At 55.4% G+C, this 15,911-nt stretch overlaps 1 protein-coding gene across 1 annotated transcript; it reads right to left on the minus strand.

The window, feature by feature from the left end:
- Positions 1–1,730: 1,730 nt before the first annotated feature.
- Positions 1,731–11,462, minus strand: CDIP1 (cell death inducing p53 target 1). The gene is made up of 5 exons (XM_048495194.1): positions 11,316–11,462; positions 5,497–5,594; positions 5,080–5,220; positions 3,706–3,970; positions 1,731–2,939 (listed from the first exon to the last, which is right to left on the minus strand). Exons 2-5 carry the CDS (start codon positions 5,579–5,581, stop codon positions 2,828–2,830), a joined length of 603 nt encoding a protein of 200 aa, XP_048351151.1. The 5' UTR covers positions 5,582–5,594; positions 11,316–11,462; the 3' UTR covers positions 1,731–2,827.
- Positions 11,463–15,911: the final 4,449 nt, after the last annotated feature.

The raw sequence follows: 15,911 nt of genomic DNA on the forward strand, positions 1-15,911 counted from the left end.
CTGGGCCCAGCCAAACAGCAGGTGCACCACACAGAATCCTAGAATTGGAAGAGACCCCAAGGGCCATCCAGTCCAACCCCCTGCCATGCAGAAGCACACAATCAAAGCACTCTTGACAGATGGCCATCCGGCCTCTCTTTAGAAATCTTTAAAGGAGCAGCAGTGGCCTAGTGGCTAAGAGCAGGTGTACTCTAATCTGGAGAACCAGGTTTGATTCCCCACTCTGCCGCCTGAACTGTGGAAGCTTATCTGGGGAATTCAAATTAGCCTATGCACTCCCACAGACACCAGCTGGGTGACCTTGGGCTAGTCTCAGTTCTTGGGAGATCTCTCAGCCCCACCCACCTCACAGGGTGTTTGCTGTGTGTTGGGGGGCAGGGAAAGGAGATTGTCAGCCCCTTTAAGTATACAGGAGAGAAAGGGGGGGATATAAATCCAACTCTTCTTCTAAAGGAGACTCCACCACTCTCCGAGTGACTTCCACTATCGAACAGCCCTGATGGTCAGGAAGTTCTTCCTAATGTTTAGGTGGAATCTCTTTTCCTGCACCTTCAATCTATTACTCCTGGTCCTAGTCTCTGAGGCAGCAGAAAACAAGCTTGCTCCCTCTTCGACACGACATCACTTCAAATATTTAAACATAGTTATCATGTCCCCCTTTCACCTTCAATTCTCCAGACTGAACATCCCCAGCTCCCTAAGCCTCTCTTTGTAGGGCATGGACTCCAGACCTTTGACCATTTTGGTTGCCCTCCTCTGGACCCATTCCAGCTAGTCAATATCCTTCTTGAACTGCAGTGCCCAGAACTGTACACAGTATTCCAAGTGAGGTCTAACCAATGCAGAATAGAGAGGTACAATTACATCCCTCGATCTAGACACTATACCAGTGTTTCTCAACCTTTTTGACATCACGGTATCCTTGACCTCACTCTTCATATCTCACGGTACCGCTGCCATCCTCCCCCCCACCTTCCCCTCCCAGAGCCCCTGCTTGCCACCCCCCACCTTCCCCTCCCAGGGTGAAGGGCAGCACTGGGGGGTGGGGGAGATTGGCTGCTGACCTTGCGGCAGGCCCTGTCTCCTGGGCAGTTCCATGTTCTTGCTAGTGCCGGCGGGAGACACCACAAAAGTGAGGGGGGCTGGTAGTGTTGCCGCAGTACCCTTGGGACATGCTCATCACACCCCTGGGTACCACGGAACCCTGGTTGGGAATTGCTGCACTATACTCTTATTGGTACAGCCCAGAATCACATTGGCTTTCTTGGCCACTGCATCACACTGCTGACTCATGTTTCGTTTATGGTCTCCTAAGTCTCCAAGATCCCTTTCACATGTAGTGTTGTAAAGCCAGGTGTCACCCATCCTGTATCTGTGTGTTTCATTTTTTCTGCCTCAGTGTAAAGTAGAATTTCACATTTATCTCTGTTGAAATTCATTTTGTTTGTTTTAGCCCAACTCTATAATCTGTCCAGGTCATTTTGAATTCTGACTCTGTCCTCTGGGGTATCAACTCCCCCTCCTAAATTGGTGTAATCTGCAAATTTGATTAGCATGCCCACTCTTCCAAGTTGTTGATAAAAAATATTGACTAGCACTGGGGCCAGGACCAAACCCTGCAGCACCCCACTAGTCACTTCTCTCCAGGGTGAAGAGCAGCCATTTGGGTCTGGTCAGTCATGGCTGCCTTGGCTCCCTGCTGAAAACCAGTTGCACACGCACACAAGTTGTTGTTGGGGAGGGCTGTCTTTTATTTATATACAAACATGGAAAAGCCCCTCTGGTGACTTGTCTGCACAGGCAGAGGCTCCAAGCACAAGCCCCCACCTCAAACTCTCGAGGCAGAAGGAGGTGGGCACGGGCTAAGTAGCAGCCCCCCCCCCGACAAGAGCCACCTTCAAAGGGCCTCCTCTGCCCATATTGCACATCCATGCAAAGATCCGTGGGTCTTTCCCAAAGGAATCATTGCAAAAACTAATGGGGGGGGGCAGGGTTACACGGTTTTCACATTTCTGCTAAGTCACAGTTATAAGAACAAAAACCAAAACGACAGGCAAGCACATTCCGACGCAGACTGGCCAAGCTATCTATACAGGCGGGACGGGCCACAGCGGAAGGGGCGCACAGCCTCCCCCAAGACCAACATCAGAGGAGCAGAACCCAGGCCTGGAAGGAGGAACCGAGGCCCCAGGCTGGCCTTTCACCATGGCCTCTCTTCCCCGGTAGGATAGGCGGGCGCAAGAACAGGACTGGGGGGCAGACGCCTGCCGGGGACAGAGGTCTTTGTGGCTGGAGAGATGCCCCTTCGGTCCCTGCTTCCCATAAGAGGCACAGGATGCCCAGGCGGGAAACGTCCGGCTCCGCTCATAAGGAAACTCACTGAGTGCATCTGGAACCAAGACTCACAAATACCTCTCCCCCCTCCTAAAGTCTCCATGTTGCAGGCTGACGGTTCTGAACACAACGGAGCAGTCTGGGCTCTCCAGCGTCCTCTCCTGGAGGGGGAACGAACCACAAACCAAGAGGGAGAAGAGAAGCCTGGAGATTCTGGGGAAAGGGGTCACGCTGCCTCCAAGAGCAGAGTTGGTCCCCTTCCCACGGGGCAAAGGTGCTTGAGGCAAAGAGTCTCTCCCCACAGACTCCGTGGGAGGAAAGACCACCAGGCCAGCCTCCCCCTCCCCCCTGTCTGATCACGGGCCCCGTCCACCAGACCACTGGGCAGTTCCAGAGACCCACGAAGCTCTCTGCAGTGGAAGGGGAAGGCAAACAAGGAAGCGTTTGGTGGGTCGGAAAGGCCGAGGGGAAAGGGCCAGCTCAGAGAGTGCTGCTAGCACATGCGCTTGTACGTGTAGATGTAGCCCTTGCAGTTGGGACAGGTGTGCGTCACGTCCTTGAAGTCGTCCAGCAGGCAGGGGATCAAGCAGCAGCCCAGGTCACAACTGCAGGGGATAGAAGAATCCCGTCAAGGCGATCCCAGAACAGAAGGCTCCCACCACTCCCAGGCGCCTTGCGTAAGAGCAATCCTGTTAACTCTCCCACCCACCCTCCTGCAAGGTAGGGCCAGCAAATCCCAAAGGGGGCCAAAGAGCAGGAGCCATGGCTTAGTTTAGCAGCAGAACATGAGTTGGGATTTATATCCCCCCTTTCTGTCCTGTAAGGGAGTCAAAGGGGCTTACAATCTCCTTTCACTTCCCTCCCCGCCCACCCACAACAAATGGGTGACCCATTCGTAGAAGAAGAGTTTGGATTTATGTCCCCCTTTATCTCTGGCAAGGAGACTCAAAGGGGCTGACAATCTCCTTTCCCGCCCCCGCACCACAACAAATGCCCTGTGAGGTAAGTGGGGCTGAGAGAACTCCAAAGAACTGTGACGCCCAAGGTCACGCAGCTGGCGTGTGCTGGAGGACACAAGCTAATCTAGTTCACCAGATAAGCCTCCACAGCTCAAGCGGCTGAGAAGGGAATCAAATTAGAGTGCACCTGCTCTTTAAGCACTACATCACACTGGCTCCAGCGGAAGTCAGATGGGTGGGCTGTCAGCTCCAGCAGTCTTATGAGATGCCCTTCTGGGCGGGAGAATGCCCCCACCCCTGAGGCAGAGGCTGGCTTTTCACTTCCCTCCAAGACCAGCAGCAACGACCCACCACACCCCCTTCTCTGCCCCATGACCCCGTCGCCTCCAGCTTCTCCCCGCCCCTCACGTACCCGACAAAGCAGCAGAAGAATCCCACCAGGAAGCTCATGAAGCCGATTTCGTGGGAGATCTTGGTGGTGATGGCCTGCTGGCAGTGCGGGCACACCGTGGGGACGGGGGCGGCCTGGAAGATCTCGCCTTGCAGGACCGTCACCGTCGTCGCTGTGCCTGAGGGCACGAGGACCGTTGCCGTTTGGCTGCCCGGAGGGGGGTAGGGGCCTGCTGGGGGGTAGTAGCCCGTAGCGGCATGTGGCCCTGGGGGCATGTAGTAGCCTCCTAGAGGGAAGGCACAGACAATTATTCAGTTCAGCCTCGACACACCACGAGGGGCGGCTCACAACCCAGCGCGTCTTAGAGCCCCGGCAGGCTGCCGGAAAGCGCCACGCCACAGGCTCCCAATGGAGTCTTGCATCCGAGGAGGCACCAGCACAGCGTCAGTTCTCCCAAGCGGAAGCTGGTCACTTCCCAGCCCACCGAGGGACCACAGAAGCTGCTTTCCCCAACACCCGCCACCCTGTCAAGAGCCTGGTCACACGCAGCTCCCCAGAATCCTCTTCTCAGCCTTGTGGCCCCTGAACTGTCCCGGGAAGGCAAACCCAGCCACGCCAATTCCTTCAGTGTCACACTCACATTCTCCCCAGAGAGCCACAGCGGAGGGAGGGAGGCCCCCATGGAACATAAGAACATAAGAACAAGCCAGCTGGATCAGACCAGAGTCCATCCAGCTCTCTGCTACTCGCAGTGGCCCACCAGGTGCCTTTGGGAGCTCACATGCAGGATGTGAAAGCAATGGCCTTCTGAGGCTGTTGCTCCCGAGCACCTGGACTGTTAAGGCATTTGCAATCTCAGATCAAAGAGGATCAAGATTGGTAGCCATAGATCGACTTCTCCTCCATAAATCTGTCCAAGCCCCTTTTAAAGCTAAATGGGGGAAATGGGGCCTATTCTGGCCTCTGGCCTGTAACAGACGGCTCAGTCAGATGGAGCCAAGGAGGGTTTGCCTATTTACCATTCAATCCATTAATACCCCACCTTTCTCCCCAAACTAGCTTCCATCCTCCTCCTCTCCCGCACCTTATCTGCAAAACGACCCTGCGAAATAGGCTAGATGGCGAGGGTGTGATTGGCCCCAGGGCAGCCAATGAGCTTCCAAGTCACGAGTGGGGATTCGTACCTGGGGCGTGCCAGATTTTAGTCTGGCACTCACGACCGGCTTTCGGTCTCAGTGCCAAACGCTTCCGGTGACCCCCTGTGGCAGTGGGGTCGCTGCTGCAAGCGAGACCCTCTGGGAGAGGTCCAGCCATCAGTCCAGCTTGTGAAAAAAAGCCCAAAAGGAGACTCCCGCCCTCAGCCCCCCTCCCCTCCCACCCCGGCTCCTTACTCACCAGGGGGGATGTAGGGCACAGACCCATCTGGAGGCACGGGGTAGAAACCCGGCTGGAGCGGCGGCTCGTAGGGAGGGGGCCCATACTCTGAAGGGGGCTGTTGGGGCCCCTGCGGCTGCACCATGGAAGGCGAGACGTGGCCTAGAGAAGGGGGGGAGTGCCAAGAGAAGGGCTCAGTCCCTGCCATGCAACTGTCATGGGGGGGGGGGAGGAAGGTGGAGATGTGTGCTTTGCTTGCCACCTGCCAGAGGAGCACATAGTTGAACCCAGCATGCCTCTGAGAGAGAGGGATCCTGTGAGAATTGGTGCTGGTTTAACCCCCCCCCCCCCGAAACAAGTGTCTGTCTAGAAAGATCCTGCCCCGTTCCTGCGGGGAATGTCCGCAGAGTGGGGCCTTCCTCAAACTCTGTGCCTTACCTGCTGGGAAAGGGACCCCATCCTTCTCCTCTAAGAGGGGGGCTGACGGCCCTCCGGGATACGGCGGGGGAGGGTCGCTGGACATGGTTTCTGCTGGCCTGCAAGAGAAAGGAGGATGCAGAGTATGACCAACCGGTCACCAAGAAAGCAGAGGTTGCAGGACTGGGGGGATTATCACAGGGCGGCTGCCACCCCAAATCTGGGCAGGAGGGAGGGGGTTCTGCAGGGCCCCCCACACCACAGACTCCGCTTATTTCCCACCCACCCACCCCCAGTGCCTGGGTTCATTTTGAAAGGACCTGTGCTGCCCCTCCAGAAAACCTACTTGAGGTTGGTCTGGACAATAAAATCAGATGCTAGAAACCATTAAAACCGTTACATGAGGAAAGTTTTTTTCCATTTCACAGAGGAACCGAAGGGATCTCCCTCCCGGGCTGTTTGAAAACTCCTAGTCCACGGGGAGGCTCCAATCCAATTCCCTTTACTGGCACGGCGAGATCACGTCAAAATCACTACAAGTTAATCAATTAAAATTTACAATTGATAGACGATCTAATGCTGCCAATGCTGCCCATGAAAGGTGGGAGTTCAGATGCCTGGCACAGGCTGGGAGAGAGGGTTTCCCCCGTGGTCTCTGACAGCACAAGCACCGTAACCAGCCACACACCTTTTGTGCACCAGGCTTTGTGTGCCCCCATCCCCAAGTCCAGAAGCGGAAACAGCCCACTCCTCCACCTGCCCCCCCACTTCCCTGGCTCTAAGGGCAGCCCCCCCCCCCCGCACTCCCTTTCCGGTTTCTTTCTCACAACCATCCAGTGACAGCTTCACAGCCCCGTGAGAGCTGGACATTCCACCCACCCTGAGACATCGGCCCACTGCTGCAAATACCCTCCTGACCCCCCAGGTCCTGTCAGCCCCAAACCAGGTGCACAGCTTCCCCCCACCCACCCACCCAAGCCACCACTGGCCACAAAAACCTTCTCCTGGAAAGGGAAGCTGAAGAAGGCAAAAGTCTGGAAACTGTTTCCAACCAGCAAAAGTCAAAAAGAACAAGGGCACCAAATGCGACCCTGAGCCGCCTCCGTGGCCAGCGGCCCCCCCCCCCCCCCCAGCTTCAAGCCCGACACGGCAGGCCGTGGCTGTCTCCCCTGCAGAGAGCCCAAACGCTGCTCCCGCTGGCAGGCCAAGGAGCTGCAGCAGTCGGAGGACTCTGCTGGAAGAGGAGGGCAGCCCGGCAGCCCCAAGGAAAGAGGTTAACAGCTCTCCCTGCCAGGTCCTCTGAGGGTGGGAGAGAGGACCCCCCCCCACTTCTTGGCCACAAAGTCAGGCTGACCCAAAAGTGGCCCCTCTCTCCCTCCCCACATGATTTCAGCCAGACCACTGGATGCCTCCAGAAAACCAGGCTCCCACGGCTGCGGGGGCAGCATCAGCTCCAACTCCGTTTTCTGCGCCCCACCAAAGTCTTTTTCAGCACAACCTGCCCCCCTCCCCATGGCTTTGAGGCTGCCCCTCCTCCTCCACGTCCCTGACATCAGGGGAGTTTCTCCCTGGCAGTCGGCTCCTCCCCCCACAATGCTCAAAGGCAGAGGACTGCTCCCGCTCCCCCAGCGTACCTGCCAGCCCCAACCAGCTCCCCCAGGCCGGTTTGGCCTCTTCAGGCAATCCCCTCGCAGGGAGATTCCTCCGCAGCCGCCGGCGGCCCTGAATCTCCACTCTCCTGCATTGCACGACTATTGCCAAACTCTTTGGGCAGCCAGGCTGAGCCACTAGGAATTGGGGGTTGGGGTTGGCTTACAGTAATCCACCCCCCCAGCCTTCCAAATGGTGTGAGCCAGAGGCATCCAAGCACACATGACACACACACACACACAGAGGAAGGGGCAGGGGGCAGGATTCGCCCGGCTTCTGGCCATTTGCTCAGTGGCTCGAGGAGGACCAGTCAGGCATGTTCACTGTCCTGGAGGGAAACGCTCCGGGGTGGCTGTGCTCCGTTTACAAGGCGAGGAGGGGGGGAAAGAAGAAGAGGGCCACCCAGCTGTCTTTCTGCATCTCTGCTGGAAACAAGAGCTGCTCTGTGATGCTCCGGCCTGTCTGCCTGGCGCTTCCCCAGCTTCCAGGGGCTCAGGCCCTGCCACAGGTGGCTCGTGAGCAGCAGAAGCCCAAGAAGAATGCGCACAGAGCAGTCGGTGTAAACAGCCTGCTCCTCCGGGGCTCGCGGGTGGGTGGCGCGTGGCCTCCACTGCCAAGCAGTCCCCAAAGCACATGTGTACGCTGCAAGCACCTGTCCTCTTTGTGACTTCACAGCAGCCCCGCTGGCACGGGTGCCAACCTTCCCTTTCAAGCAAACGAGCGCGCTCCTGGACCAAGACCCAAAGCCAATCAGATCCAGTGGCCTCCAGGAGGCCCACGAGCCAGGCAGAAGAGCCATTTCCCAAAGGGGGTGTGCAGTAGTGAGATTCTCACGCACCACACTGGAGCCCCACATCTGCATAAAACCAGAGCCCTTCTCAGATGTGGAGGAGCTCAGGGCCACCCGCCTCCCACCACGGTCAGTCTTCCAGGACTGCATAGAGCAGTGGTGGCGAACCTTTGGCACTCCAGATGTTATGGACTACAATTCCCATCAGCCCCTGCCAACATGGCCAATTGGCCATGCTGGCATGGGCTGATGGGAATTGTAGTCCACAACATCTGGAGTGCCAAAGGTTCACCACCACGGGCATAGAACAGGGGTGTCCAACTCTGGCGCTTCAGATGTTCATGGACTACAATTCCCATCAGCCCCCTGCTGGCATGGCAGAGTTGGACACCCCTGCTCTATGCAGTCCTGTGCATGTGCAGTCTCAGGGACTGACTCCCAGGTAAATGCGCACAGCCTGCAGCCCAGGTCTCTGCATCCTTTTTCACCTTGCCCCAACTCACTGCACAGTCTTATGGATGGACAAACCCCCTCCAGATTTCAGCACGAGTACCTAGACAAGCGCGGTCTGACTCTGTGCTGCTTGGAAACAGTCCGGCAGCCCCTGCAGAGAATCGGCCAGTCCACGGGCATTTTACAGCCCTTTGAAATGAGGGGCTGCTCAGGTGTGGGGGAGGGAGCTCCTAAGCCCCCGCCCGGACCTCACCAGAGGTTGAATGTGAACAGAAATCTCCCCTGTGGGAAGGATACTCTGACCAGGAAGCGGCAGAGCTGAGGGCCTCAAACACCTCCTCTTGATCAGAAGAGGGCAATCAGAAAGTCCAATGCAGCGGCTCTCAGACAGCCAGCGTGGTATAGTGGTTAAGAGCAGGTGCAGTCTAATCTGGAGAACCAGGTTGGATTCCCTGCTCTGCCACTTGAGCTGGTGAACCAGATTAGCTTGTTCACTCCAACACATGTCAGCTGGGTGATCTTGGACTAGTCACAGTTCTTCGGAGCTCTCTCAGCCCCACCCACCTCACAGGGAGAAGGAGTCTCCTTACAGGACAGAAAGGGGGAATATAAATCCAAACTCTTCTTCTTATGTGAGAGCTCATGGTGGGTAACTACACTTTATTTTTCAGACCAAGAAAGTAGGACTAGCTGGGTGGTCCCGGGCAAAAGACCACATCCCCCGGGGGTGAAAGTTCTGACTTATACGATCATCTCACAGCACCTGGCAGAGGACCAACGCAGCAGCTTTAGGACGATGGGCTTTGATAAAACCCTCTTTTGGTCTCAGCCCAAGCAAGCTCCAATCTGTGATGCCATTTGGTAAAACGGAACCAGCCGGGCTCTGAGAGTCCCCAGAACACTCAAGAGACCCCTGGGGGCCTCAGCCAGCACAGACCAACTCACCAGCCCACAGCAGGTGCCAGCAAAGGCTCCCAGCGCCCCGGCTCTGGCTAGCATGGAAGGCTGCCCTCTGCCACCCAGGAGGGTGACACAAAGCAGCCTCATATCAACTTGATCAACCTCCCTATCCCCTGCCACGCATGCACCTTGGTCAGTGTCAGGGGGACGGTATCTAGTTGATTGAGATGCATTCTTAACTTAATGTAGTTGCTACAAGATATATGTAAGCAGCCTGCTATATGTTGTAACTGCTGTCCTGGAACATTCTTTCCTTGATCTGTAGGTAACTAGGCTCTCCCCTGACACTTGGTCTCATGAGAACCAGGATTGTTTCTGTTATCTCGTGAGCGCAAGATGCCAGGTGGCGCTCTCTCTCTCTCTCTCTCTCTCTCTCTCTCTGTGTGTTGTCGACCTTGGGGCACCTCAGCTCCAAACTAACCCTTTCTCACATTTCTTGGGAAAATGGGAGGGGGGGACTAACATTGGAATAAAGGGAAATAGGAAAGCTTCAAGGTCCGAGACCTGACATTCAGGGGCCTCTCCTGTGATGGCCACTCAACGCCTCTGCGGGGCTCCTGGCACAGAACGTTCCTCTGTGTCACCTGCTACCCGACGCAAGGAGCCCCCCTCCCCCCCTCAATTTTGACAGTCTCTCAGGTGCTGCTGGACCTGAACTGAGTCATCCTACACAACAGGTAAAAATAAAACTGGGGCAGCAGCCCCCAACCCCACAAGCAACAGGTGACCTAACTGGACGGGGGCCTCTGCCATGCCCTCCCAAGCACCCCAAGGTCCAGCCATTCTTTTTCCAAAAAGAGGGCACCCCCCACCCCCTGCCTTGTTAAAGGAGACGCACCAGGAACCAGCAGCCACGAATGAGCCACGAATGAGCCACGGAAGCACAGACAACACTCTGAACGCCAGCCAGCCTGTGGCCATTTGCAAAATTCTGGGCAGCTAAAAGGGGGGTCCTATGATTGCCCTCCACCTCCCCAATTTCATCAGACCCAAGCCAGAGGCAGAACTAGCAGAGCTGATCCCACACTGTCCCGGGGTGGGGTGGGCCACAAAAAACAACTCACTGTTCCTGGCATGTTTCAGTTAGAGCCCCCTCCTCCCTGATTAAGTACCACAAGATGCCCACCTCTGTGGGAGCTCCCCATCTCATCCCCCAATGCCAGCTACCACAAGCTCCATCTGTGCAGCCTCTCGGAAAGCTGCACAAGAGACTTATGACATCCACGTGTGGCTGCATGGTGCAGAATTAAGTTATTCCCAGGGATTTTTGGAACCATGCACGAATGGGTGGCCACCAATGCAGTGGGAGCGCCCACCCCTGTGGACCAACCAACTGCATGTGTGACTGTCATGTCACTGCATGGACTGGGCAACCTGTGAACACCTGCGCAGGTGTACCAGGGGTGTCCAACTCTGGTGCCGCTTGCATTGCCAATTGGGCTGATGGGAATTGTAGTCCATGAACATCTGCAGCACCAGAGTTGGATACCCCTGAACCAGGCAGACCCCAGAAGAGCCGTGGTTGGGGGGAGGATCTGAGGGAGGGGTCGTGGAGCCCTCGGAAGAGCCCGGCCTGATCAGATCACGGACGCCCCCCCCCCCCCCCAAAAGGTTCCGCCTCCCGCCTTTCCTCGCAGCATTTGTGTCCTGCCGGTGGAAGCGAGGCTGGGAGAGATGCCGGAGAAGCAGCAGGCGACGGATCCTGGGCCGCTTCCACTGCAGAAGCTGGCAAGGGTTCCCTGCCGCCCACCGAGCCTCCATGGACCAAGGCAGCCGGGTTCGTTGCGTGAAGGCTCCTCACACCCGCGAGACCTGCGCGCTACGTGGAGCCTCCACGCTCAGGAGCAACGTAACTCGACAGGACCCCACCGACCGGCCCGATGCGCTCGAATCCCGCAAAACGCCGCGCCGCCGCGCCAGAGGCCGCTGAGCCGCCCGCCCCGCCGGGGACGCAGACGGCGACGCTAGGATCTGCCTACAGGCCCACCTTGGCCCAGCCGCCCGGCAGGCCGCGCGTTCTCACGTTCAAGTCCCCCGATCCTCAGACTCGCGTCGGCCGGCTGCCCATCCAGAGCCGTCGCGGGAACGTCGCCCGCCCCGCCCCCTTTACGTCACCGCGCCTGGGGCACTGCACCCCGCCCACTCGGCCCCGTGCGCCTTGGCGCGGGGGCCGCCGGGATCCGTAGTTCCGCGGCTTAGCGCAGCCGACAGAAAACCACAACTCCCGGCATACACCGCGGCACGCAGGCCCGACCCGGCCGCTCTCAGGGGGCGCCGGCGGAGGGCGGGAATGCCTAGCCACGCCCCTGGTCCACCTTGGGCTTTCGGCCTAGCCTACTTCGCAGGGCTGTTGTGTAAACTGCCCTTGGTCCTCCACAGAACTAAAGGCGCGCGGTTTGACTTGGGCGGAGGGAAGGGGCGTCTGAAGTGGGGATGGAGGTGGCAGGTAGATTACAGATGGCTTCTTAAATGTACGGCGTTATTTATTGTTTTAAGGTTATATTGGCAATTTTGGGGTTTTACATGTTTTTTTACTCTGTTATAACTTTGTTGTGACCCACCTTGAGCCTTGCGGGGATAGGGCGGGATAAAAATTGAATAAAATAATAAAAATAATAAAAATAATTACAATAAGATTTATTAATGTTAATTGTAGTCTCCCTTTCAAGGCAGATCACAGAGCGTAAGTCAACGCGGTCATAAAAATGGGTCATTCAGTAACCAATTAGTTGCGAACATGGTTTACAGTTAAAAGCAAAATAATATAACACACCCCAAATCTCTCTCTGTCGCCTGCCAAGCCCTTCGTGGCCTCTGATCCGCATATTGGCCTGACCACCTCCCTGTTTTGCTCCTCTGGGCAGAGTCTTCTGTGGGTGGCCCCCTACAAAAAGAGCACTCTGTGGCCCCCATCTTGTGGGACAAGCAGCCTGCCAGAGGAGGTCAGCCAGGTTCCCACACCCCTGGCAAGACTGAATTATTCAGAAAAGCGTTTTTTATTAGGGTAACTGGGCAATGTTACAAGAAAAATGTCTCAAGAAGACATTTTCAAACTGAGCGGGGCTGTGGACGATGCCACTGTGGGTAAGATGCATTTACTGTCTGTTTGCTGTATGTGTTATCCTGCTCATAAATCTTTGCTGCCATAGCACTTTTCACATTGTTTACATCGCTTATGAGTTGTTTCCACTGAGAGGTTGCTTGGGGTTGTGGTTCCAGACCCCAGCTCACATGCTACCTGGGAAGGTCACTGGGTGGCCTTGGCCAGTTACAACCACCGCCTGACCAACCTCACAGGTCGATTCTGCACGGGTCCAAAGAGACGAGTTCAAGGCGGCATACAGTCCATTGTGGGGGCCAGGGATGGGACTTTGCACAGGTCCTGTCCCCAAAATGAGCCTGCCCTAAGCCGGGATTTCCAAAAATTGCTAAACTAGAGAAAAACGCCCCACGCCAGCAGCCAGGCAGGAGGCGCTTTGTTCCGCTCCCTTTCACCACGCCATCCACGGCAGGGAGAATCCACCTGCCATTTCCCTGCCATTGCAGGGAGGCCCCTTTTCCTTCCCCTCCTATTTTGCGGGTTGCATATGCATAGCTACACAGGTGCAGCTGGTCTTACTGTGGGACGATCTCCATGGCTGTGGGGTTCATTTCTGCCTGCACGGAACACACGTGAACAGGGAAACAGGGAAACGGTTCCTTTATCGTGATTGCAACCTATTATACATTTGCTGCACGGAATCAACCACAGTGGTGTTGTGAAGATGAAACTGAGGGGAGGAGAATTATGTAAGGTCCTTTAATTCTCTATAGGGGAAAAAGTGAGTATAAAGGGAGACATCCCTGCTCTCTGACACAGAGAATGATTGCCAACAGTCCCTGGTCCTTGACATGCCCTCGGTTGGGGGCTGTAAAGGTGGGACAGGAGGGAAACTTGGCTATGTTGACCTAAGGGGAAATTATGAGCCTTCTGCATCCTGCATCTCTGGGATGGAAGCCAAGTCTGCAGGGGGAAAGCGCCGTGGTTCTGTGCTGGAACCTAAGCGCATAAGGAAGCCTACGGAGAGAATGAACTTGTAGCCCACCATTGCAAACCGGTGCATGAATCTTTGGGCTGTTCAATTGCAGCACTCCTGCACCCTAGTGATTTATGCCCCCCTTTTATAGTTTGGAAACATTCACTTGTGTCGTTGTAGATGCCTATAAAGGTTTGATGTGTTCCTTATGTACTCCAGATCTTTCTGTGACTTAGAATCGCAAATGACACCAACGACGGCTGGGCCTCTTAGTCTACCAAAGTCAGCTCAGTGACTTCAAAAAACCAGCTGATCAGCTCCAGCGCTATGTGCAGATGGAGGTGGAATATGTGAAGGCAGACATTTACATGTGCCTCTGCCTTTCAGTAAGGCTTCTGACATCTTCGTGCCGTTAAGCTCAGGACTACCCCAAAAAAGAAACATTGTCCATTGATCATTCGGTGCAATATGGAAAACATTTATTGTTAAACAATGGGAGAAATTGCAATGCATAATAACTTTTCTAAATGGAAAACAAGCAGGGATTGAAAAGGGGGAGGTAGAAATTATTCAGCAGACAGAGGACGCAGGTTTAGCTCACTGAGCGGTTTCTGCCGTGGCCCTTTGCTTTGCCAAAACCTTACCAATGACCTCCTTCCTCTTCTTCATCCATTTTTCCACAACAGCCAATCGGCGCTCCAGACCTGCGTCTGCAATGGTACAGTGCTCAAAATTACCGTTTATGATAAGGCAAGGCAAAGGGTGAAAACCTTCCCTTGGTGGGCCCAGGGTGTGGAGTCAATGGGGGACAAGCTCTTGGTCCCCCATGTCCCCAAAGGGAACCCGTGAATAGTCTGGGACAGCCATTGAGCATACCAGGCAAACCCCACTTGGTTAAGGTGACCAGATGGTCACCTTTGTGAACCGGGATGGGGGGTAGGCAGTTGCGCGTGCGTGCAGCCGCAAGAGCGCACTGCCTTCTGGGGCTTGCCGTTTCCCCCCCTGTCACAGGGCGGGAAACGGCAAGCCCCAGAAGGCTGTACTCCTGCGGCCGCGTGCGCAGGAGGCTGCCGCACTGCCTTGCGCCCCAGAAGGCAGTGCGACAGCCTCCCAAAAATCAGGACAATTTAAATAACCCGTGGGACGCGGGACAAATTGTTTGAAGGCGGGACTGTCCCGCCAAAAGCGGGATGTCTGGTCAGCTTACACTTGGTGTTTCTTAACTGGCTACCGCTGGGTTCTACGCGCTTACATCTAGGGTCGGCACAAGGCTCTGTCTGAGTTCCAACCTCAGGTGTGGGGGAGATGGGTGTTCCAGGCCGCACATCCTTCAAACGACAAGGCACTTTCTCTCCAGACGTGCCTGATTTTGAACACAACATGGAAAACTAGGTGGGTAGGAAACAAGGGTGGGCCATGCTTGTTGGTCCACAGTTACGTGATTTGTTCCCTTCACACAACTACATATTCATACTAATGGTGGCCTCGCTTGGCGGGAGACTGAAGAGTCTTTGTCATGCCATGCAACCCACCTTCCTTTGGATCCTTTTCCCTCAGACTTTCTGAACCCTGCTGCTCCAGCATCTCTGAGCTGCTGGAAGATGTTTCTAGGAGATGGGTACAACGTCTTAGTCAATTTGTTTCTGTTGTAACAACTGCACAGGCTCGCAGACAGCAAGCAGGCAGGGAGGAGCGGGATTGCGTGGGGGATTGCTGTTAGGTAACGCTGCCCGTTTGCTTCCCAAAACTTATGCCTTGTTTGTGTGCAAGGCACAAGTTATGAGTCAAAGTGCTTTTCTGGGCACCAATTAGCAAGGGTGACTGTTTGGGGTGCTGACAAAGGCAAATCTGTGTTTCTGATTAGGAGTGTTTGGGGTGCTGACAAATCTGTGTTTCTAATTAGGAGTGACAGTTCATGTGCAGGTTTCCCCCGTGTGGCACCATGGTGATGAAGCTGCACAATTGTCACTTCCGTTGCCACCCCTCCAACTGAACCACGGGGCTGCAGGATTGACGCTTTTTATATATTCCCCATGCCGCTTACCCTCCTCAGTGCCAACATCTCTCTTCTTTTCTGTGCGGCTCCCCATCTCCGAGGAACTTGACCGTGATGTAGTGCCTGGTGATTTAGGAGAGCGCTTGGTTGAAAACTTCTCTGCTACTGCCAAACACTGTGTCTTTACCATTCACCACTCCCACAGACAATTGCTGCATTGCTGAGCCTTACAAATGGGCCACTTAAACCATGCAGGAGAGGGGAGTAGTTAATTTGGGGTTGGTTTAAAGTGCTGACACCCCTTGCTGAACGTGGCTGGCTCAGACATACCATCCATCATCCAAGCCTGAACTACTCAGCAGACACAGAGACTGCTATGGTTTTCAGTAGTGTGTGGTGTAAGGAACTCCCCCGCCTTGCTGGAAGTGGCAGGCTCAGGCCCACCAGCAATCACCCAATCCTGCATTAATCAGCGGACCCTTCCATGGTTTCTGTTTCCGGTGCTGAGTGCATTAAAGAACTCACCCTCCTTTCTGGGAGCGGCAGGTTCAGGGCTACCAGCCGTCACCCA

This window comes from Sphaerodactylus townsendi, linkage group LG04, assembly GCF_021028975.2.
Source record: "Sphaerodactylus townsendi isolate TG3544 linkage group LG04, MPM_Stown_v2.3, whole genome shotgun sequence".
Classification (NCBI taxonomy): domain Eukaryota; kingdom Metazoa; phylum Chordata; class Lepidosauria; order Squamata; family Sphaerodactylidae; genus Sphaerodactylus; species Sphaerodactylus townsendi.